The sequence below is a fragment of the Daphnia carinata genome, chromosome 4 (assembly GCF_022539665.2).
Source record: "Daphnia carinata strain CSIRO-1 chromosome 4, CSIRO_AGI_Dcar_HiC_V3, whole genome shotgun sequence".
In the NCBI taxonomy this organism is placed as follows: Eukaryota; Metazoa; Arthropoda; class Branchiopoda; order Diplostraca; family Daphniidae; genus Daphnia; species Daphnia carinata.
In genome coordinates, this window is record NC_081334.1 from 7,822,457 (window position 1) to 7,846,615 (window position 24,159).

Consider the following 24,159-nt stretch of genomic DNA (forward strand, 5'->3'; position numbering starts at 1 on the left):
ACGAGCAATCGGAATCAGTTGATTCGGAAATATCAGTTCTATTTCCTACAAAAAGTTTGGCCTTGTTATACTTTTTATTTCGATTCCTCGTGACAGTGGCGTAGGACACAGAATTCCCAATGAACGGCAACAGCAATGAAAAATCAAGCAGCCACCTGACAACCAGATCCCGTGAGATGATCAAGACATATGTGTCAACTAGTCAACGACGAATAGAAAAGACTTAAAAACGACCCTGCAATTTTCCCTGCGGAGCATGTGACTGCGGATCCATGGCGGAATCAAACAAGAACCTCCCACCCACCTTCTATTTAAAGGAAAAAGTCGCATTAAGCCGCTAGATGCGATATACGTTCGCTTGGACCATTGGGGGCCTTTTTTTTTTTTTTTTTTTTTTTTTACCTGGACACGACGCGTGTCGGTGCATTTTCTCTTCTTCTCCCCTTCTTCTTCTTGTTTTTCTTTCCTGAAATCGAAAAAAAAGAAAAAGAAGAGGAATGATGGAGTGAGACAGAAGTTGAATAAGGGGGGAAAAGACGATTTTTGATTGGTCGCTATGCTTACTCTACCTTGGCAGGTGAGAGATGGGGTGGGTAGGGGGGAGGAGGGGGAGGAGAGTAAGAAAAAAAAAAAGACAAGACGATTTTCTTGGCTGGTGCATACCTACACCACTGTGTACGTACAGGACGTTTGTCTTTTGTATGCGTGTCTCTCTCTCTACACACACGCGCGCGCACTACACCTGAGGGTATATTGGTGTGTGTGTGCGTGTGTGTGTTGCAGCCACTACTCATAGCGCTTACTTTTAAGCTAGAAACCGAGTTCAGTTCAGTAGTGCTCGAACAGGCTTCGGAGCTGGTATCCATAGTGGAGGGAGCCTCCCCCCCACTCGTCGTATCTTTTTTTTTTTTATTCGAAAAATTCTTCCTCCCCCCCTCTTGAAAGAGTCAGACACACTACACACACACAACGAAAGGCTTTTACGGAATTTTCTTTGTGTTGTTGTCCTTTGCACAGAGTGTGGTTTTTTTTTTTTTTGTCTACGTGTCTAGTGCGACGATCCGTGTGTTTCTTTCCCTACGAGAATACATTTATGTATTTAGGGCTACCAAAAAGAAAAATAACACGCAATCAGTTTGGAAATGTTCCAGCAACACAAGAAGTAGCCCATCTTCTATAAGAAATAAGGAAAAGAAAAATCCATCCGTTTATTCCCCCCCCGTTGCATCTTAATTTTTGTGTGTGTGGAGGAGGGATCATTAAACAAATCCCGATGGATGGAGCAGTTCAACGTCCTTTTATCATCCTCCATTCTCGCGCTGGACAGCATTGATGATTGTGAATTCGGATAGCGAAACGAAGAAGGAAAAATGTGCCGCTATTTATGATTTGTTAAAAATCAGTCTGCCCTCCCGACGGATTGTGTCCACTTTAATAAACCGTTAGATCAACCCCCGAAAAGAAAATCGTTGTGTTTCTCTTTTTGCTTCGAATCAAGAGATTAAAAGCGAAGCTAAAAGAAGAAGAAGAAGAAGAAGAAGAAGAAAAAAGTGTTCCGAGAGAGAAAACCGTGTCCGGGTCCGCGTGCGGAATTTTTCTTCCCATATAAAGAGAAAACAAGGTGAGTGGCGTTAGCCAATATTCCCTTGTTGTTTGTCTTTTTTTGGATTTGGCCTGGCGAGATCTCGTTTGTATTATGCACCTAAAGGGCGTGTGTGTGTTTGTACTTAAAATGGCAATGACAGAATGTTCGAGTGTATTCGAAAATTGCCAAAAGAAAATCGACGTCAATGGCAGATTTCGTTTTTGTATGTCAAGACATTTTTGTTTTGATTTCTTTTCTTAATTCGTTTTATCGTTCGCGTTTAGTCTGCTTTTCATTTTTTCTATTGTCATGCTACACGGCCAGCGGCTGAAAAACAAAACAAAAAACAAAACCGGAATGAGTGGAAAAAAATAACAAATGGTTGATTCCTGCGGATGTGGATTGACCAGTTGTTTTAAGTCTGGCGATAGGAGAATGTAGCCCGTTTGACCTTATACGTACGATCAACTATAGCAATAATCGTTTTAACGTCAAAAACCTTGGAACAGGAATTTGCTTAAAGTCTTCCGGCCAAAATCGAATCTTTATTTCTTCTCCCTCTCTCCAATTCCATGATATCAAAAACACAAAATGCTTTCCAGTTGTGCATTAAGGTTTCGTGGTTGTGTTGACGTGTGTACGATCAACAGGTTAGAAGCTCGATTAGACATTTGGTAGTGTTTTTTCAACAACTGTGAATGCAAAAAAAAAAAAACATTTTGGAACTCGTTCTCATTTTTTTTCCCATTTGGAAACCTTTTTCTTACCCCCGTGTTTCTTTTCAGTTTTCTTAACGTCGCTGTTCCTCGGCTAAACAAAGAGGTCAACGCCTAGAAAACTCTCTGAGCTCAGATCGGATTCTTTCTCTTTCCACTTTTTTTTTTCTCTCTCTCTCGGGCTTCATCTCTCTTTTCATCCTCTTCTTTTTCTTCTCTTGTTTCATTTTGTTTTTTTTTTCTTCTTCTTCTTTACCTAACCGTCTACACGTAACACGTCGGCTTTCCCCGTCCCCTTCTTACCATGCGTACAAGAGAGAACTAGATGGTTATTTAACACTATGATTACTGCGACACTTAAACGTGCACTTCTATTTAGTTCTCCGCTTTCTCCTTCAAATAAACCGATCACCCCAAATTCGCGAATTTTTTTTTTTTTTTTTCCCCTGTCGTTTTGTTTACATTTTTTGGTTTTACCCAACCTGGCTTTGTTTTCCTTTTCCGGTCCCACTTTTTGTCTGTGTGTGTGTGTGTGTGTGTCTCTGAATCACGGGTGCGGTCTGTTTGGCGATTGCATCACGTGCCGACATGATGATGAAATTGCCGCTATTGAAGTTACTTGGGTATCTTGTGTTCTTATGAAACGTGATTGGTACGATGACGGGAATTGACGGGACGGACAGGAGGGGAATTTGTTAATCTTTGTCGATTTTTTAAAAAGGAAATCTTATCATTCGTTTCTTTATTCTTCTATATATTGTTCGTTCGTTATTCTTTCGTTGATTTATTGGGTGTGTTCTACCGATCTATCGCTGGATTTGTCCATTGTGATGCAATTTCACTCGCGATCTCTCTTGTCTTTAATACGATAACGTTAGTGACACCCGAAATCGTCTGAAAAATTATGCGAACAATTATTAAAATTTAAAAAAAGGACGAAATGACATCATCTTTATTGCATAAACACAGGAAAATGTAGCAATTAAAAAAGAATAGGGTTATTACGCTTTAGGTAACGTGTGCGCGTAAATTGCGCCACGTTACATATCGTAACGCAACGGAAAACGACACAACCTAATATGGGAATCCATTTGAGAAATAATTTCATCTTCTTTCCTTTTTATTCTTCCCTCATTTTTTTTTTTTTTGAAACTTCCTGAGGCAAAAGAAAAAAAAAGGGAGGTGCAACATGCCGTGACCCATTCAGCGTTGCCATCCGGCCGTTCTCTTCTCTTTTTTTTTTTGTATTTCTAAGAAACGATCTACCTGTACATTTCAGTTTATTTTTTTTTTTTTGTGGTGGTGGTTGGTGATGGCATCGACGCTGCATAATGACGCTATTCACCTTCCCCAAGTTTGTCTCTTTCGACTAGAAGAAGCCCACCGCCGTCGTTGAAATAGCAATGACATCACGCTGAGAGGAACGTGATGCTTCGGTGACGAGCATCACGACATCTATTCGTGATACGACCCTCAGTGTTGCATTATTTTAATCTTTAATTTTTTTTTTGTTCATCGCATTCGTTATTCTTTGAAAGGGTTTGGGTTTTGTCTGGTTCACGTTGGTTGAGTTTCACCTTTCATTTTTTTTTTTTTACACCAAACATCCTCGGGTCTTGTACATTTTTCTCAGGTTGTCATTTGATTTTTTTTTTTCCTCCTTCATTTCTAACGCTGAATTCCGACCCAATTTTTGTGTTTTCTCGCGCTGGTCGCCCTGAAAAATTGCCAACGAAATTGCCAACCCGTTTTCACTCGTTTTATTATTTTTTTAAATTTCATTTTACCATTGACCTCTGTCTAAAAATCCCGTTTTCTATTTGACTGTGAAATCACTCGATAGCGTAAGAGTAAGAGAGAAAGAGCGATTATGCAATCTGCTTGCAAACAACAAGCTACTCGAAATGAACCTACTGGCATCGAAGAAATATTGCGCCATGAATTTAAAATTCAATTCTGGCGAGTAGACGCAGAAATACGACCTCTCTCCCTCCACATTTTATTTATTTTTCATTCCTCCCTTTTTATTATTATTATTATTTTTTTTTTTTTTTTTGCTGAGTAACGGCTCGTGGGCAATTGCGATTGGGTTGGATAAAAACCACTCGGCGCACACCAATGTTGATTTTTTTTTTTTTTTTTCTTTTGCTTATATGTTTACACATGTGCGATGAAGTCCAGCAACCCCCGTTTGATTGCAAAAGTAAACGGACCTTGACACGATTCGTCCGCTTATTTCGGCGTGACTACGGCGGAGGCGAGAGGGGAGGGGGTATCGTTGCATCACGCAGGCTGCTACAGTCTGCGGTAGTGAAACGTTGGGCTCGACGCTGACAATGATGGTAAACACGTACAAACAGTGGGAAAAGGAGGTATAGACAATTCAATCGATAGATTTAGCACGCAAATTGCGTTGACACCGCCGGCCAAGCCGACGGACGCGTCAAAGAGGGCTCGTTCATAGTGGTGCGAAAAACCAATGTGATTATGAGGACGCTGTGAAACGCCTCGAGCGTGACAACAATAAGAAAATCGCGAAAATAAACACAAAACGAGGATTGTATTCCGATTTTTGTGTGTAGACATTTCGGTGGTCCCGCTCCAGTGCGATTTAATGCCTTCCAAATGTAGGCTATCGAAAATAGAGTTCGTTTAACCGTGAACCCTAAAGAAAAGAAATTGGCCACTTTCATTCACGAAAACCACTCCCAACCCCCTTTCAACTTAACGGTCGTAAGCGAGAATGGCGAAAGAGAGAGAGAGTTTGTGACGTTAAACTGGACGACACGTTCGGCTGGATTATTTTTTTTTTTATTGACTTGCATTTCTTGTGTGTTATCGTTCGTTCTGGTTACCGAGCGAAAGGCACACGCACAATTTAATCGACAGTGACTCTATTATTGCCCGTTTTTATCAACCCCATTTTTCATCAACTATTTTGTTTCTTTTTATCTCTGTAATTGTTCTCGGCTCATTTGAGAAACGTGTTAGTTAGCCTCCAACTGAATGCGAAAAAGAAAAACCAAAACCCAGTAGCCCAAAAATAGAATACGAACCAATTTGAAAAGATCAAGAAAAAAAAGAGTTCCGTTTTTTTTTTTTCTTTTTGCGGTCCACCCACTTGTTTGAAAACAACTTGTAAATGCGAAATATTCTTTTAATTAGTTGAATGCCAGGCGCTTTTTGTGTAGCATTATTTCATCACTTTCAACGGCGGAAGGTGTTCACTGTTCTTTTATATTGACTTGTAACACACAACAACAACTAAATGTAAGCGAGGTTTTAATTTGCCTAATATCCTTAGGTTATGTAGCCTATTTATCTTTTCGAGCCCAATGGATCGCACGATATCAAGCGTTGCGTGCGCGTGAAAGTTCAACCTTGCAAACGCGTTCAACAAAAAGAACGTCAACAAGAGAGTGAAAGAAAAAAAAAGAGAGAGAGAGAAGGAGGCTAAAAAGATAGTGGTCTATTCGGGCGTGAAATTCAAAGAGGCCACTAAAGCGAAACGTCAAGAGTGAATTCAAAGAGTCCACGAGAAAAACTGAAAAAAAAAAGAGAGTCGATATAAATAAACGCATTCCGCCCATTTCGGTTCTCATCGGAATTCGAAATTCTCTTCGATTCGAAACACAAAAATGAAACCAATAAGAACAAGAGTTTGGATTTTTTGTTGTTGTTTTAATTGTCAATGGAGATCAGTTTCGGTGACGTAGGGCAGCACAGCATGTGATCTGCGCTGTTATTTTTTTCGTTCAACTACATTTTTTTCAGGGACGTTGCTTTTATTTTATTTTATTTTTTTTTCAGGTTTTTGTCATCGCTGTATCGACTTGCATTTTCGATTTGCGGTTACGATGCAATTACATTTGTTGACTAGGCCAATTGTTGAGTAGCCATAACGGCTGCCACTTGCATTTATGGTGTCGAGTTCCATTTATGAGTCAACTAACGAGCGACACATCGTCCGCCTTCACGATTTCTAACTCGACTTCAACTCGATTGTAGATAATTAAATTGTTCTGAAGAGATGGTTCACCTTGACAAATCTTAACGGTACACACACGAGTTCTCCTTTTGTCGAATCGCATCTATTAAGCGAACATTTTTGAAACGCACTCTGTTTTTTTTTTTTTTTTTTGTAGCGTGAATTTAAAACACGCCGTGGTTATCCCCGAGTGCGCAGTGATGCTGCAAGTTTCCTCTCCGTGAAGCTTTTTTTTTTTTCGTTGGCCATTCAATTGCTGAGATGAATGGCGCAATCTACGGCTACTGTATTTCTATTGTCGACATAATAAATAAAAAGGGGCAGACATTCGTCATGGCCTCTTTGAAAGACACATGTCATTGCTGCCTTTTGCGGGAATGCCACGATTTCTTCGTGTCGTAATAACGGCGTAGGCAAACGAGTTCACTAGCATTCACCCCCCTCGCTTCCAGAACTGGTTGTTCAGTATACCAACTGGAACGTAACTTTTTTTTTTTTTTTTTTTTTTCCTAGTGGTTTTTCTTTTAAAATCCGATTCTCTCTTTCTGGTTTTATTCTTGTGATAGATGCAATGACTGTCTACAGTCGATTTGCCAATCAAAATGTATGGGAGCGTAAAAGATAAAGCCACTCACAAAAAAAGAAATAAACAAATCGGTAACTTTCCACCCGCCATTTTTTTTTTCGTATTAAATTTTTTTATGGAAAGAAAAATGGCTTCGATGATTGATTCGATGCCCTCCAGATATTCGTGAATTTGTATTTAACTGACCTGCCTTTCGCGCAGAACCGTCGAGATCGTTGTACAACATTGTCTGGCTGGGAAAAATGTAGAAACTTGATCGACTAATATTTTTCATTGCCGCAGACTGGCATTTCAAAATTTCGCGGGGCATCGATTCCTCAACAAAAAAAAAGGGAGGCGACGAGGCCGGGCGTATAATCAACAAATCATTGTGACAAGAACTGCACACACCGTACGACGAGTAGCAATAAGAAAAACAAACAAACGAATAAAAGAAAGGTCGTTTTATTTTATCTTTTCATTTCTATTTTTGATACTTTCTTGACCATGAATTGCATCGAAGAGTACGAGAAAGTGCGTCGCATAAAGCGCGTGTCACGCGCTACTGAGTTTATAAGCTTCTTACGTTCTTTTTCACGTTGATAGAAACCTGTTAGGAGAGTGGCCAGGACGATGATTCACGTTCGAATCTTTTCAAAAGCATGACGAAAAACGATAGTAACGAAAGCATAAACTGCTAACTCACCTTTGTCAAGTTTATGCTGTCTATATTTGAAGTCGACCGGGGTCGCAGGGTTATGCAACCAGAACGCAAGCGATTTTATTTATTTATTTTTTTTTTTTTGTTACTTTCTCTCTTTCGAATTGACGGTCACGGTGATTATTAGGGACTACTCCCATCGTTGATGGCGTGAACGACTTGATAATCTTGTCCCAATGTAGCCACTTTAATGATACCGACCTTGCTATTTATTGCCTCTGTTCCGTCTATTGGAGCCCACGCAGTATATTTACCACGGGTTGTTAATTCACACGCGTCTTTTGGTAAAATTCATTTTTATTTTAAAGTTCGTAATCAAACATATCACGCTTATTAATGCACAATCCATCTTTTTGTGTTTTCTTTCTTTTTCTTTAACTTTACTTCAAAAGATTGACGTGTCTCACGTACGCACTTTATACAAAAAGACACGCCCGCCATTTTTCGTTTTTGAATAATCCAACCAGATCTCTGGTAACTTGGTAATAGCCGTGTGTTTTTCGACAAAAAAAAAAAACAAAAGAAAAACTACAGGAGAGCTCGTTCAGGTTTGTTTGGCGTCCGACTGAGTGAAGGACGACTGGCGATATTCGAATTTTGAAAGTTCATATTTGTGCCGCCGCTCCCCTACTCAACCGCAGCTGCTTAAGATGTGCCTCAGTCGGTTGTGCATCGTTTGGCGATCGAGAAGAATAAAATATTTTTTTTTGTTTCACCTTGGCAACTCGTTTGTGGAATGTTTTGCGCCCAGTGGCTTTGCAATTTTCAATCCATTGCGAATCGGACTGCGGCGTTTTCAAAAAATCGTGTAATAATTTTGCACGCGCGGTTTCACGTACCCGGATAACAAAACGGATGTTTATGTTGTCATTGCCGTGTTTTTTTTTTTTCGGTTGTTGCCTAAGGAGGAACGAACCTCTCCCGGCGTTTTTGCCCTTTACCTTCAAGGTGATGATTGGATATACTGATAGGAACGTGATCCAACTTCCGTACCTGGTTCCATGGCGGATATAAAAATCAGCTAATAACCTTGTCTCGTTCATTATCTATTGATATGCAGATGTGAAGAGTCACATCATTTTCAAGGTTGATTTCGAACGTGCTGCGTAAAATACTGTTGAGGATGGCCTCTTCATTTCCCAAGCCCGTGAATCGTATTAGCATATTCCATACTTGGTTCCCTAAAAATCCTCCTTTTTATTTATGAACAATTTTCTTTATGTGTCATGAGACTTTAATGAGTGTTGCAAACTGAGTCGCTTTCGAACGGGCGGTTTTCTGGATGTTTGTGGAAAATAGACGGGGGCCAAAGGAACTGGGGAGGTTATGTTGCAGGGTGTGTATTCACAGGGTGTACAAACAGGTACCAAAAAAAAAAAACAAGTACGGTGAATACGAAAGTTTGACAGTTGATGGAATAACGAGCGACAAAAAGGAACGGAATGGAGAGGCCGGTCGGAAAAGTCAAGTCTTATCTTGGTGTTTCTTTGAAAATAAATGATTGGTTCATGTCGCTATAGCAAGTGGGAGATTTTTACGCGCGGAGTACCTAGCGCTGTTAAACAACGAGAAAAGGTTGTACAGGAAGAAGATGTATAGCCAGGACAACCTTGAAACACACACACACCTGAAAAGTCCTTTTTAGAAACGAAATAAGGAAGCACACGAAAGCCAATTGTTTTTGCTTTGAGCTTGTCGCTAAGGTACCGTATGAAGGTAAAAACGGTTTTAAGGGGCGGCTGTCGGGTTCGAACAGACACGTACGCACAGGTACAATATATACACTGACCAAACAAGTCTCCATAAGCAAAAGAAAAACGATTCGACCTTGCCGTTTTATTTCACATCTCAGTTTTTCTCTATGCAGTTTTTTTTTTAGTCACGAATGAAAAGCAAAGACGGAAAGATTAAAAAAAAAGGAGCAAAACAGGACAAACAGGGTAAATCACGATTTAAGAATTGCCAGGGATCCACGTCGTTTTCAGGGTCGAAAACGTTTCAAAACAAGGTTTAATCATCGCTTATAATTTATAACATAAAATGCCGCGTTTCGTGCGTGTTTTTTTTTTTCTTAAACTTCCTTAAAACGTCAACGACTACACTATATGGTCACTATTACAAACGACATTGCGGCTTTCTTTTTATTCGATCTTTTTTTCATTTTTATCGGATAAAGTCCTTGGGCTCTGACTTTGAATGTTCGTTTGTTACTTTGTTGTAGCCGAAAAAAAAAAAAAAAAAAAAGGGCTGGAGGACTTTGTTGAATGGACACTGAAAGAAGAAGACACTAACAAATGAAGATGATGTCAAGGTCGATTTCAGGTGGCTCCCGACAGGTAAAACAATGGGATTTTCCTTAGTCATTTTGGAAGATGACAAGAGGCTGATGAAAAGGGCAGCTCACGTAATCGAGCCAGTTGAACTTTTTTTTTTCTTTATTATTTAAACTAAAGTAAACAACGGTGAAGTGATTGTATCTTTTGTGTCGAGGTGTCACACCCTAAGCCAGTCGTGTTTTCACCAGTTTTTTTTTATTTGCCCTTTTTTTATTCAATGTTAATTAAGAAAAACAATAGCGTGACCAGGTTTTTCCCCGTAGCTTTAGGAATCACGTGACGTTGCGTGATTGTGTTACGCAAGCGAACAAAAATGGTTTTTGAATTCTCTTTCATATTCAAAAGACGACAAAAAAAAAAATGAATCACGAAGCAGAAATGTTGATTCAAAGTGTGGGCCAAACAAATTCTAGACTGCCTCCGAAATTCTAATCATTCCAACGTTAAGTATTCACGTGACCTTGCGTCTGCCCAAACGGAAATAGAGGGGAATAACAACGAGTGAGAAGGTCATTTTGTTTTCATCAAATGCAATTTGTGATTGTCTTCCACGTGAGCTCCGTTTTTTGTTGTCCGTCCAACATCGCACTCTGGCCAGTCATGAATGTATAACCCTTTCTTTTGTTGATCGAACGTTTGAAATGTCTGCGTTCTAAATGCAAACAAGCCTTTGAAATTCGTGAGTAGTGCACGTTATTGCACGTGTCGTGATTTTACTAGTGAAAACTAGGATCAACTGGATTTGTCCGCCGATGGGAAATAAATAAAGGAAAAGATTTTAAAACGAATATGAAATTGTGGATATCTGAAATGCATGACGAGAAATGGAATCCAACGAAGGCAGTGGAATGAGATGAGGTCGCGTGATGTATTATAATATTTTCTATCCATCTCCATAGAGCATATTTCACATAAAGGTTGCATGTGTTTGGAATTCTTTGTATTCAGGGACGTTTCAGTCCCAATTCCTATGAATTTATTTTAAAAACATTTTCTATCGTACCGCTTCACTTTACATCCAGTTAAGTCCGGTAGCATCAATATCTGTAATGATTGTGATTGAACTGACTAGTACTCGACCTGCAATCTGCTTATCATTTCGATTTATTTGTTGTTGTTTTTTTAAATGGAATATTTATGGTTATGTATTTGAGTTTGATTGATGATATATTATTTGAAAATGTTCAGGAATTCAGGACATGTTTTCCGCAATGCTGGGCGGCGGCGGTGGTAACCGGCGGGCGACCAGTTTGGGCAAGGGTCACCTGAGCCACGCAGCAGCCGCACGATTGGCCCGCACCTCTTCCTGGAACGACGGGCTGGACGGCGCAGGAAACCCAAGCCCTTCAACAAACGCTGGTCATCCTTCCATTTTAAGAGTAAGACTTTGGCTTCAGTTCTTTGTTTCTACTTATTCGTTCGAAAACTGTACAAGAATTTGATGCTAATGACTCAATGATGGACGCGTCGTTAACAACCGTTGGGAAAATAGACTGGAGCTGACCGGCTGATTGGTCGGTCGTTAACTCGTTTGAATTATTATTCTTTTTCTTTCAATGGCTCGGTCATTAATCTCCAAAGTCTGAGCAATCGCCCCCACCTTTTTCTACGGCTCATTGACTTCTTACGTGTCAACAATCTCATCATCCTGAGAATCACCGAAATTCGGTTGGAATCGATTGACCAGACCAACAAAAAAAAAACCCAACTTTTCATTTCTTTCTTTTTCTTCCGAATTTTGTTCTTGTTCCCGCAAAACACCAAAGAATACGCATTGTGTACGTTATCATGACTTTCGGTTTTTCCGTCCTTTCTTAACCACTCAATGGCTAATAACAGCCAGTATGGCTGTTCGTAAAAACGGAACATTTTGTCAGTCTATCTTTTAATGGCTTTGATTGCGAATTGGAGGCACCGTCTCCCCCCCCCCCCTTCCAAAAAAAGAGTTTGCCCGCAAGAAATCGAGTGAACAAAGAAAGAAAATGTTTACATTTTCGTTTAACACGAACCCCTTTCTTACGTATTTCTGTTGTGAATTCGACAGGTGGCCGACGAGTCGCCCCAGCAACAGGCCACTACACTGCAGCAGCTCCAACAACAACAACAGGCTCGTCTACGACGCACATCGATGCGGAGGATGGTCCGATTCCGCATGTCGGCCAGTTCGACGGACGTTGACCCGGCCGACGCCGCCCAGTCAGGTAAGAACTACACCGCACGTTGGGATAGGATTAAAAAAAGAAAGAAATAAAGCAGAAGGGAATCACGTACGTGATGTGCTGCCCTCGCGCGCAACATTTTTCATACAACGACACACTTCTGAAAGTTCCTCGTTTTAATATTCAACTGGTGGATGTAATGAAAAGGTCGGGATATGCGCAACAGAGGGTGACGATGATCCATTAAAAAAGGTTTCGAAAAAAAGAAAAAGAAAGGAAACATGCAGGTGAAAATGCATGAATTGCTCGACACAAATGGAAAAGTAATGGAGAAACCCGAAAGGGATGTGAAAACAAAGGAAATGTCAGGTGCAGCAGCAACTCCCGTATCTTTTGTTCTTTGAAAGCAGGTGGGATATCACGTACGCAAAAACGGAGTTGATAGTTACATTTATTATTTTTTTTCCTGTGGTTAAATGCATCTAGAGGATCGAGTTAATTGAATTAAAACAAAAAGACGGGCAATATGAGAATCGTTGACCGTGACCAATTAAAATCTCCCTTTCTTTTTCTTTACTGTTTTTTTATTGCTCATTAAGTAATAATTTTATTGGCATCTGGCCAATCGCGTTTAGATCTGATCCCGCGAGAAAGTAAAAACGGAGGAAAGAACATAGGAAGCTCCCATCAAAATTAATGTTTATGGCAATTCCCCTGTAGCCTGTGTTTCGTATTACTGATGGTCAATCTTTTTTCTTGTTTTCACGACAGGTGATGCTGCTGTTCACGATAACGGCGGCAATACGAGCGGGACGCGGACTTGTAATGAGCCCCATCCGGCGGCAAACGATGGAGCAGATGCGTCTCGAAACGAAGGCGGCATTAAAAGTCACAACGACAGCGAGAGTCACGGCAACGCTGGAAGCAACAGCAGCAGCAGCAGCAGTTCGGGAGACGAGCGTTCGCCCGGTTCCAGACGGGCGGCCATTCCGTTACTATGGCAACCCGCCAGCAAGCAACCCCAGGTGGAGGAAACAACAACCCGCAGCCCGTTGCCACCTCCACTACTGCCTCCGCCTCCTTCATCGTCTTCTTGCCAGCGTTCGGCCGCCATTCCGGCATCGTTCGTCAGTCCCCTCACGGCCGCTCCCGCAAACGAATCGCTGACAAGTGGACGCCGATCGGCCTGTGATGGTCCAACAAGTACGTCCACGTTTCACATCGAATCCGAAGGCGAACGAGACGAGACGGACCGATGGCCGCGTAACACGACAGATTCACCGTCCTCACCGCCAGGTGCGACACAGTCGTCCGGATCGTCAGTGAACGCTGGGCCGTTGCCCGGTAGAGCCGTGCTAGTGCGTCAAGTGTCGCGTTTCTCCGTCATGCAGACATCGCCGTCGCTCGATGGCTCGTCCGCACCAGTTGGCGGAGTTGCTGGCGACTCTACGGCAACGCAATCTGGCGGCGAACGAGATCCGTGCAGCCCCACTGGCCAATTGTCGTCGTCTAGCAATCAATCGAGACGTCAACGTGGACGCAGTGGACGCAATCGTGAGGGCGGAGGTCACTCACGCGCTCGCCGTCAACGGTCCAACATGAGCGCCGCTTCCGGTACTTCACGAGCTTCCACCGTCTCCTCACCCGATATACCCATTGTACGCTCACAGAGAAGGTCAGTTCCATTTCCGTTTTCAAAATCTGTTTCGATTTTGTTGGTTTTTTTTTTGGTTTTTTTTTACCTTCGTTTTTTTTCTTTATTTGTTCTGGCACTTCCTTGATCAACTTCGAATTTCAGTTTCCCTATTCGAAATTTATGGCGTGAGGTCGACTTCCCTTTTTTGCTTCCTGAACGTATACGTGTTAGCCTTCACGTCTTTTTTTTTCTCTTGGCAGTTTTGCTTCCCCCCGCAACGCCGGAAACCATTTGCCGACGTTCAATTGTTGTCGATTTTATTTTATTTTATTTTTTTTAGTTGTAGGGAAAAAAAAATGTTTTTTCTCACGAACCTGTGTACGAACGAGAATGCAAGGCAAGATGGCGAAGAGAAAGGATATTTTTGAAAAATATTTCCTTTTAGTTCAGTTCATTTTCGTTTATTTCTCTTTGTGCCCTGATTCTGGCCACGGCAAATAGCGGCAGAGAAAACGTGTTTCGAACGACTGTTCCTTGTTGTACCCCAAAGAGTTGCTTGACGTGGTAGCCATGGCGACAGATATCCGAGTCCATTTGTTTAGCAGTTTTCTCCTTTTCGCAGTTTTTTTTTTTTTCGAGAGCAAAACGAAAAAGGTTTTTTTTTGTTAAACAATGAAATCAACGTTTAAAGCGGAAACAGGGGGATTATTTTATTTTATTTTTTTTTTAGATGACCGTGCCAGAATAGAATGGATTTAATGAAACCGAAATCGCAGTGTGAAAGTCGACCAAATAAAAGCCAAAAAGTGTTTCGGTGGTGACTTCTCAATTGAATCATATTAAACCTCAAATTGTATTCGATTTCACAATTACATTTTTTTTCAACGGAGTTCAAATCGACTGACTCAACTGGTGAAATCGAAGGCGGCCGTGACTGCCAAACTTAGCCACCCTGAAATTTCTAGATCAAACCCCTCCCCCCCCCCCCCCCCCCCCAAAAAAAAAGCCATTTTTTTTTTCTTGTCTAATGAAAATGGAAGCCGAAATATCAGATTTTTTTTGTTCGTCGTCGTCGCACGTGCAGTCGAATGAAAAGAACGTTAGCCAATGCGAAAGAATTGAAATCATCAAGGCGAGCGCAGGGACCGCTGAGGCCAACAAACGAACCCGACTTCACCGTTACACTGAACTTTAATGCCTTGCTTTTCTTTCCCTTTATCGGTTATTATTTTTACTTTCTGTCCTGTCATCCCACATCCCCCCCCTTCTTCTTTGTCGTCCCCCTTTGCTCGATTACGCATTCAAGTTTGCCCTGAATGCGTTGAAATTCACGCAGCGTGAACGCGCTGCGCTTGAACCTTCAGAAGATGTCATCAGCAAATGATGGAGGACACGTTTCATTTGCGACAATTGACCGAGTTGTTTAACGAGAATTTCGAAAATGACTTGCTTTTGAAAACTCGTCCATTTGACGGAATGTCATGTAAGAAAAAAAAAGAAAAAAAGAAATGACGATCGAAATTTACGGAGAAGAAGGAAAACGTGTACGATAATCACCGAAGATGGCGTGAAAATGCGAGAATGATGGAACGACAATGCGCGCTTGGTTGCGTAACAAAAGAGTTCCGTTGGTTCGAGCGTGATAACGTTCGTACAGCGGGCAAGGTTAAAATCATTAAGCGTCTGGAAGGAGAAACGCATCATCATTTGCACTTGTTTACGGCCTCCCTATTCTCTCGGTCGCTCATGTATTTAATGTAACAAGAAGGAAAAATTGTAATCATTTCCCAAGAATAGAGAGCATGATGATGGCCAACTGTCGAAAAAAGTAAGCTTAGAATCCAGTGTCGAACATAAAATACGAAGCCAAACATCCGTACAGAATTTAAAGGGCAAGCGCTTCAAAATCCTTTCGTCTTTTGTTTCAGCGACAAGACAAAACGCAAATGTCCGTCTCCATTTCTTTCTGAATTCTTTCCACTCCTTGATGTATGCAAATGAATTCGTGAACTTTTAATGTTAAAAAAAAATGTTTTTGAAAAAAAAATAGGAGGAACCGCAATGCGGATGGAAATGTCGATCCGGAGGAAGAATCACGGCGTAAACTTGGCGGCATTTGGCCGCACAACATGGCGCCCATGTTCGCTCTTCTAGCGGCCACTCTGGGCCTCTTCAACGTGTCGCGTTTCGCTTTGTTGAGCATCGAGTACGGAGGCAACTTCATAGTCCAGTTCATGTTGTTGTCTTTCCTCTTCGGCATCCCATTGCTCTGCTTTCACGCTTGCCTCGGCCAATTTCTCGGCTCCAACGTCATCGACATGTGGCGGATATCTCCCATTTTCAAGGTTTTCCATCCGTTTTTAACTTCAATCTTTTCGTACCCGAATTTTGAATTTTTTTAAACACAAAATCTGTCTGTTCCAGGGCGTCGGCATCGCTCTGCTCATCGGACAGGCCGTCAGCGGCATCTACAGCATCGTCGGCGTCGCCTGGATGTTCTTCTACTTCCGCGACTCGTTCATAGCTCAAGAGGATCGCTACAAATGGTCGAAATGCTACGAGCAGATACGCAGCTGCTCCCAACCGACGAATTATTCTTTTAGCCTCGAGGAGACTATTCCAGATTACTTCCAGTAAGATTTTTTTATTTCAATATTTTTGAAAAACAAAACAAAAAAACAGTCAATGAATAAGCGGCCGCCGGATATTACAAGGCCACATCACATTTCCCTTCCTTATCCCGTCGACATTTCAAAGCCATGGATACATAACCAAAAATGGCCTCGTATCTTATTACGATAAATTCTTTTTCGTGTAGTTGGAAATTATAATCCAATTATCTCTTAACATTTTCCATTTTTTTTTTTTTAAACAAACAGTGCCCGGGTGCTGCAGCGCAGCGCTCCCTGGAACCCGCCTCTCAGCTTCGTTTCACTGAAATTCGAGCTGGCCTTCAACTTGGCCGTTATCTGGATGATCGTTTTCGTCGCCCTGGGCAAAGGTATAGAAGACATACTCTAAAGCTATCCAAGTTTAAACGCGTACACGATGTTCACACAACCGCCGTGTTTCTATCTCTAGTGCGCCAATCAAAACATTTTTTGATCTAAATTTCATTTTCAAATCTCACGAATGAAAACCTCCAGGCCTTCGCTCTTACGGCAAAGTTGTCTACGCCTTCGGCACGTTGCCCATTCTCGGCTATTTCATCATCTGCGTCAAAGTCCTCGGATACAGCTCGTCCATCCCGACGAACGGTGTAGGTGGCGTCCTGGACCGGACGCCGTGGAACGAGTTCTTTACCGACACCAAGGTACGTTTTTTTTTATATATTTTTTGTTGTTGCTTGCTTTTATAAATGTAAGACACAGTTTAAACTAATGTCGGATACTGTTAAGAGGAAATAGATTCTAAAATAATGTGAAAAAAAAAAAAAGAAAAGACTGGGCAGAGATTTACTGACGCCCGGACGTTATAAAGAGCCGATACCGTTATAGAATCGCATTTTTTTTTATGCGAGTGTTTTTGGTTCGTTGCTCTTCTCTTTCTAACGATGTTTTTTTTTCCTGTTCTCTTTTGTGTTTCTTTTTCGTGTCCTCTCTCTTTGTCGCCCGTCCCAACGACTCGGAAAAAAATAAATGGACAATGACCGTCAAGGTGTGGGTGATTGCCGCCCGGGAGGTGTTCATGACCTGGGGCATGTGCGGAGCAATCGTCATGCAGATCACGTCGCACAATCGGTACAGTCACAGCTTAAGGCGCGACATTACGGTCGTCATAGGTCTCACGCTGTTCGTGTTGATGCTCTCCGGCTTCCTGGCATCCGCTTGCCTCCAGATCATCAACGCCAGAGGACCCTATGAATACGTGATGAGCTCTTTCGGTACGCCTTGCGATTTGCATCGTGTTTTCATTGTTGGATCGTAATTAAAACATTACGATATTGAATCGTTGCAGAAACTGACCAAAGCTACAAGTTTTTGAGGAACTTGCGATTTATGCGACAGCATCAACAGTCGAATTTGCTCAACAAGTAAGAAAAAAAAACATAAACTCTTACGTGGAAATGAAAAAATCGATTGATTACAAACGAATGTTTTCCCAAAAGGCAAGAAGAATTCCATAACAATTTAGTGATGGGCGTGGCCGTACGAGAAGGCGATGACGGACCGGGAGATCATTCGGGTTATCATCCGATTCGTTTAGCCACCGAGCTGTTTCCAGCTGTGGTGGCCATCATCGGTCCGGGCGAGTTCTCGCCCTTCTGGGCCGTCCTCTTTTACTTTTCTCTGGTGGCGTTCGGCATCGCTCAACAGCTGGCTATATGGCATTGCGTCATCAACGGCATCGTGGCCTTCCGCTCTTGCTGCCTCAAATCGTGGGAGACGACGATTACGTTCTGTACTTGCCTCGTGGGATTCTTCCTGTGTTTGCCATTGGCAACTGAGGTATGTTAACATCCTCCTCCTTCTCGGCCTTTCCTCCCACCACATTAAAAAACAAAACAAAAACAAAAAAATGGCCGTTTGCTGGACTCGGCAAAACAAAGATGACCTTGCATTGTCACGTTAGCGCTATTAGCACGTCTTCATCAAGTCGGACGAATTGCGCGATTGCTCATCACGTCCTTAAAGGGGTGGACCCAACGATAAAGTCATTTGCAGCGTGCGTGACGTCAATTCCCGCAACCTTGACTAGTTGCGACGTTTTACCTTTCACTAGAAAAATAACAAAATGAAACGATGGCCAAATTTCCTTTTTTTTTTTTTTTTGCAATTGGAAACATCCCGCCATCGGAAGTTTATGTGTTTTATTGTTGTTAACTTATTCGATGTTTGTTTTGCTTTCGTTTTAAAAAGTTGGGTATTTCCATCGTCTACCATCTCGACTACGTCATGGGATCCCTTTGGTGGCTCATGATTATCTACGTCGTCCAGATAGCCGCCGTTTTGATTGTCCGCGGACGACCTTACAATGGCGAAAGTATTGTGGCCGTCCTCGTCAAGGGGCCGGGCTGCATGGCTAATTGGTGCGTTCCGATGCTCACCTTCTCATGGAGCGTCGTCATACCCATTGGGCTTTTGGTACACTTTCCTTTTTTATTTATTTTAATTTGAAAACGTTCAATTGTTCATTCGCCATTTGTTGCATTGTTTTGTTTTGTTTTCTTTCCAGGTGCTCAGTGTATCGTCTTTCAAAATGGGCCATTTTTGCGACATGTTCAACTGGCGAATGACTGAAGGCTATGCTTACTGGCCGTTGTGGGCCCGTCAGACGGGCTCAATGCTTCAATTGATACCCATCCTGCTCATTCCAGCTGTTGGCCTTATTCAATGTATCCGTTATCTATCCTCCGGGCCGTCTGATTTGTTCGACGTAAGAATAATGAAACCCTACGCTTTCGACATCGTTAAACTCTGCAACAATTCGCTAACGGGATCTCTTGTTATTCATTTGTTTTGTTTTTTTGGTTTTTTTCTCAGAGGATCAAATTACTGTACCGGCCTCACTTCCGGACGTATCTCATACCCAATGAACCGGCTTCTCGGACAGCGTCCAGGTCGTCGCGCAGTCAACAAAGAAGCGAACGACGGAGATCCGGTCGATCGCGATCTCGTTCCCGTTCACCATCACCTGGTCCGACGACATTCCCCGATCCACCGCCCAAATACACTCCGCCGCCGACGTACAACACGGCGACGGGCGCGCGGTACGCATCGTCCAATCACATGTACATCTTACGTATGAATTAATCGAGTATTTTTATTTATTTTGATCCAGGATTGCTAAAATGTTCCGCGAAAGTATCCGAAGGAGTTTCCGTCAAATCCGCGACATGACGACGCCTGTGCACACACCGGGCAATACAGTGACCAGCATGGCCGACATGGCTGAACTGGAATTGGGTCGAGGCAATCGAGAAGATCACCATCAGACGTCCATCACGTCGACATCGAGGCATTTGCCACCGGCTTACACTTCGGTTATCTTGGAAATGCGCAGTCACGGACCGGACGATCTGCGCATGCCGGACATTCTGAGCGATCGCCTTTCTCAGCTGGTCGGCTGTGACAGCACCGAAGCCTCGACGTCGGGCAGTAGCAGTGCTTGTTCCAGCACTACCGATTGTACTGGAACAAGTTCGAGCAGTTCCGATACGACGAGCAGCGCTCCGATGAGCGCGGTTGAATTGACGCGGCTTTTGGGAGAATCTTTCCGTCGCAGCGCTCGCAATACGTTGCGTAATAGTTTGAGATTCATCCGGAACGGCAAAACTGCCGCCAAGCCGACGGCCAATGAACGCTCCGTTACCGATGATGACGACACTACCGATACGGACCAGGGCGGCCGCCATCTTGTCCAAGGAGCTGTTCGCATTCACCGTGATCCTTCACTTTCCAATGTTGTGGTCACCTTACCGAACGCTCCTGGTAATCATTCAGAGAGTATCGCCTGATTCATTTTTTTTAAAATTTATTTAGTCCGGCCCGCAATTTTTATTCGTAATGGATTGATCCATTTCCGTCCGTCCCGATCTGATGTAATTAAAGTTTTCATATCTTTCCGGTTGTTGTAAGAAAAAGAAAGAAAAACAAAAACAAAACAAATGTTAAAGATGTCGAAGGCGAGTAACGAACTGGCGGCCATCTCTGTTTAAAAGACCTGAGCGGCGGATAATGTTTTTGTTTAGTTTCACCCAGTCACGGACGTTACTGGAGCTCTCTTTTTATTTCCCTCTCTAATTCGCTGTTTTAAAAAGATGATTTGGCAATTTGTGATTGCAAATAGCAATGAACAAAGATGAATTGTTTTATGTTTTTGTTTTTGTGGGATGTAAACTAGACGACGAAATCAACCATCGTGCTTTTTGAATTTCAAGTTGTTCGGAGGGCCGACAGCTGGTTTGCTATTGCATTGAACTTACAAATCCTTTTTTTTTTTTAATAATTATTATAATAACGAAAAACATTTCGTTCTTCTTTTGTCTATTCTCCGATACGATTAACACTTTGCTTGAGTTCATTTCATTGTATTTTTGTATGTCGATGTACAGACCTAGTCAGATGAAACCGCGTCTGCAATTTTTTTTCTCCCTGTCGCCTGTTTGTTGCCTGATGATTTTGACGGTACGTTTTCATTTGAGACTGTTAACGTCCAACATGTATAATAATCGAATTTTTTGTAATCTCGTATTTTCTTGTTGATGTTGACGTTTTGGCTCTGCCTTCTCCCTCCCACATCTTGACCCCAATTTACTGTTCTCATTGAATGATTCGCTAATGTACCTATTAAACGCCTTTAATCGGTTCAGTTTTGTTTGTCGACTGACACTATCCTAATGGCTCCTCTCCTCTTCGCAAGACTTACCGATACCTTGAGTACGTTGCAGTACTTTCTACTGGACGCAACCCGCCCCTCGATGTCGGGCAAGCTTTTAGCCAGAAAGACAGGATTACAAGTTCAATGGATTTTGGCCTTGTTTTTTTCCACCGTATTTCGCAATGCAATTGAAGCAGTACGTATTGAAGTTTCTTCACGTCTGTTGGCACTAATGGCTGTGTTACAAAAAAGGAACTTCACAAGAAAGGAAGGAGAGTATACGAATACAATTAGGCTAATATGTTACTTGGATGGAACATTGCAGAACAGTTACTAACCTAAAGTCATTGCTTTCTAGGAAGAAAACAGTCAAACGCAAAGGATATCCATGTATTTGAATGGTAAAATTTATAGAAAACTACAAACAACCGGTTGGACGGTTACAAAACGTCCACTGCCAAAAACCAGAGCAACTGGTTCGCATTAATATTCTAAATTGAATCTCAAAATCGTCGCGATTTCTTCAAACTCTGTGGCATGTAAGTTTCTTGACCATCATGTCACTGACATTCATCCACTTGTCAGCAATTTTCGGTTAGCCGTTTCACCAGAGAGCTTTTATACGGAATACCTTCTGGAGGGAATCAAACTGAGCTCATGTATCATCGTCCTCTTCGGAACTCAATTGACATTAAGCGACGAAAACATTTTATTATAATTTCCAATAAATACGATAGTTAAACAATGAGTCTCTAAATTAGTATTGATAACTAATTTTGTGCGAAAATACGATTACAGCATTGCCTTCCCGTGGAGATGCGAAATAACTAGGAGGGATGACCGGATGCAGGAGTGATACTCGGACGGACAAGGCACATGGCCTCTTCGTACGTTGGTGGTGACTCGATGTCTTGGTCATCGTATCGAAGTGGCTTGGGATTTCTGACGATTTTGGGAGCGTTTGTTTCCAAATGAATCACATAAAGTCTTTCTGGAATATTTTGCGGAACACTCTGAGGCGAAATTCCCGTGTTACTTTGGGTACTTGTGCTTAGCCCTCGCATATCTGAACTGTGTCGGACACCAGGATGAGCCACTGCCTGATAATAGTCCCGCAGCAATTGAGATGTCATTCGTTGATTACACCTGTCGCTTAAACATTCACCCAAGAAACAGAGGCTCTTGAGGAGGACGACCACTGTCACAGCAACTCCAAGGGCCAGCAAACCAGCAAACAGAAGGTCCATTCTTTAAGACCAATACCTGTACAATAAAAGCAAAAGTATTAGAGAGAAATACTTAAAAAGTGAATCCAATGAACGAAGCATCCTTATATAACCTTCGACATATGAATAATATGCATTTTAAGTAAAGTGTTTGCGAATGTTGATTTGAAAGTTTGAAACTAGGTCACCGGGAAACATCTACTGGTAATTGCATCGCTTTGTAGGCTGAATAAAATGATGAGACTTTACTTACCCACTGTCACGTCATTAGAATAAACGACGCAAAACTTTATTTTTCCCTGCCACTTTGATTTTGATTTTAAGACGTCTATACAAGGATGCCATACGCACACATCATTTGTTCAAATGGTTTTGCGCTTTCTTTTTCCCAACTACCAAACTAACTACGTGAGTATTGTCGACTGCGCCCTGCCAACGAGTGGCAAAAATTCCATGTTAGTAGAAACGTGAAATAACAATCTCGTTTATGTTACGAAAACATTGCCTTGTGTACTTAAACGGCCCGGCAACTCAAGCAATCAAACGTGATATGCTTCGTGCATAAGAGCGTGACCAAGAAAGTTTTACCATGCTGAACGTGCATAGTTTTGTCAAAGACCTCGACGTAGCTCTTGCTGAACGTATTACACTGGAACCGATGGTTAGTTGGTGGGCCTTCATAGTAGGAATCTCTGGCTTTAGCTCACCAGGAGTGAAAGAGAAAATATGTGAAACAAAAAATTTTGTTAATGGTGCATAGCTGTGGGGAAAATATATCGTAGCTGAAGGGTTTTGGACTTCTTGGATTTTCCACTAAAATTTCCTTTAGGCATGTTGTTTTTTTGGGAACTGTATCTCTGTTATTCCTTGATCTGCCCTTCTCAGGTTTTTCAGATTCAAATAAAAATATAATTCGTAGTTATATAGTAATAATTACCCATTATTTTTCAAGCTTGATTTTGTTTTAATGCGTTTATTACAATATCTTTTATGGTTTCGTAATTTGCCATCGCAACTCGCAAGCCCGCAACTGCAACCATGCTGCAACTCGCTGAATTCCGTTTGCGTGGCAACAGTGTACTTTCAGATTTCCCGATCACTCCGAGTAGTCTGTCAACTCAATTTCTGCTTGTCATTTTTAGACTTGTTCGAAGTTTCAATTTCAGCGCTTCATAATGGTAATATCACAACAATATCAATAAGAACCTCGAAAGCTAAAAAGAAATTATCTACCACTTACATGGAAATTCAGGAAAAATCAATCAACAAGGATAAGTGCTCCATTGGAGTTGAAGCTAATTATGATGTCAAAGATGCTATGCTATTTGGGTAAATGCCAAAGTATTAACTGTTATATATTCATTCTTGTAATCTTCTTGTTCAGTGTAAAAAAGAATCGAACTCTGGACAGCTTCACCCCATGCCATCCGCTTGAAGTTGCACTGCTAAAGGTAAACATTTATCTAACTTTTGGTGGCTTTAGCTCAGTTTTTATTGATGAAATCCTATGAAAGCACTCCCAAAAAGAAGAAGAAATAAATATGAGAATGCTGAGGACTATGCAAGGTATGCATGCTCCTATTAGGCTTCACATGGAAAAGCTAGCTGTGAAAGATATTGGACATTTGCCATGTCTTCACCGCCACAATGCACTACTTGATGCACTTACTGGTATGAACACATTGACTTTCATTTAAATCATTAATACCGTTTTGTTTTATTTTCAGGCAAAGATACAACAATTGAATTTGAAGATTTTCTCAATGTTCAAACTGACTCTGAAATCATGGGACAGCCCCACATGATGATTGAAAGGCAACTTGGAATTTTGTAGCTTTGTATTCAGAAAACCAATAAATTCTTTCCAGTTGTTCTTCACTTGATATTTCCTTCCATTTTTATTATAG

The 24,159-nt window shown here is 41.8% G+C and overlaps 2 protein-coding genes across 4 annotated transcripts; both read left to right on the forward strand.

Annotated features, from left to right (window-relative positions):
• The first annotated feature begins 889 nt into the window (after positions 1-889).
• Positions 890-21,017, forward strand: LOC130687522 (sodium-dependent transporter bedraggled-like). Of its 2 annotated transcripts, none has more exons than XM_059494891.1 (15): positions 890-1,630; positions 11,108-11,290; positions 11,956-12,112; positions 12,842-13,745; positions 15,757-16,051; positions 16,131-16,339; positions 16,586-16,707; positions 16,853-17,019; positions 17,364-17,589; positions 17,664-17,739; positions 17,815-18,154; positions 18,566-18,790; positions 18,882-19,082; positions 19,190-19,416; positions 19,488-21,017. In XM_059494891.1, exons 2-15 carry the CDS (start codon positions 11,111-11,113, stop codon positions 20,161-20,163), a joined length of 4,005 nt encoding a protein of 1,334 aa, XP_059350874.1. In that variant the 5' UTR covers positions 890-1,630; positions 11,108-11,110; the 3' UTR covers positions 20,164-21,017. The 2 variants fall into 2 exon arrangements, with proteins under 2 accessions (XP_059350874.1, XP_057366685.1); XM_057510702.2 differs by having other exon boundaries at positions 890-1,621; positions 11,100-11,290.
• LOC130687516 (proteasome maturation protein-like) lies at positions 6,295-24,130 on the forward strand. 2 transcript variants are annotated; one of them, XM_057510696.1, is made up of 6 exons: positions 6,295-6,304; positions 23,375-23,430; positions 23,505-23,581; positions 23,637-23,703; positions 23,767-23,923; positions 23,980-24,130. In XM_057510696.1, the coding sequence occupies exons 2-6, from the start codon at positions 23,428-23,430 to the stop codon at positions 24,084-24,086; spliced, it is 411 nt and encodes a 136-aa protein (XP_057366679.1). In that variant the 5' UTR covers positions 6,295-6,304; positions 23,375-23,427; the 3' UTR covers positions 24,087-24,130. The 2 variants fall into 2 exon arrangements, with proteins under 2 accessions (XP_057366679.1, XP_057366678.1); XM_057510695.1 differs by lacking the exons at positions 6,295-6,304; positions 23,375-23,430 and having other exon boundaries at positions 23,493-23,581.
• Positions 24,131-24,159: the final 29 nt, after the last annotated feature.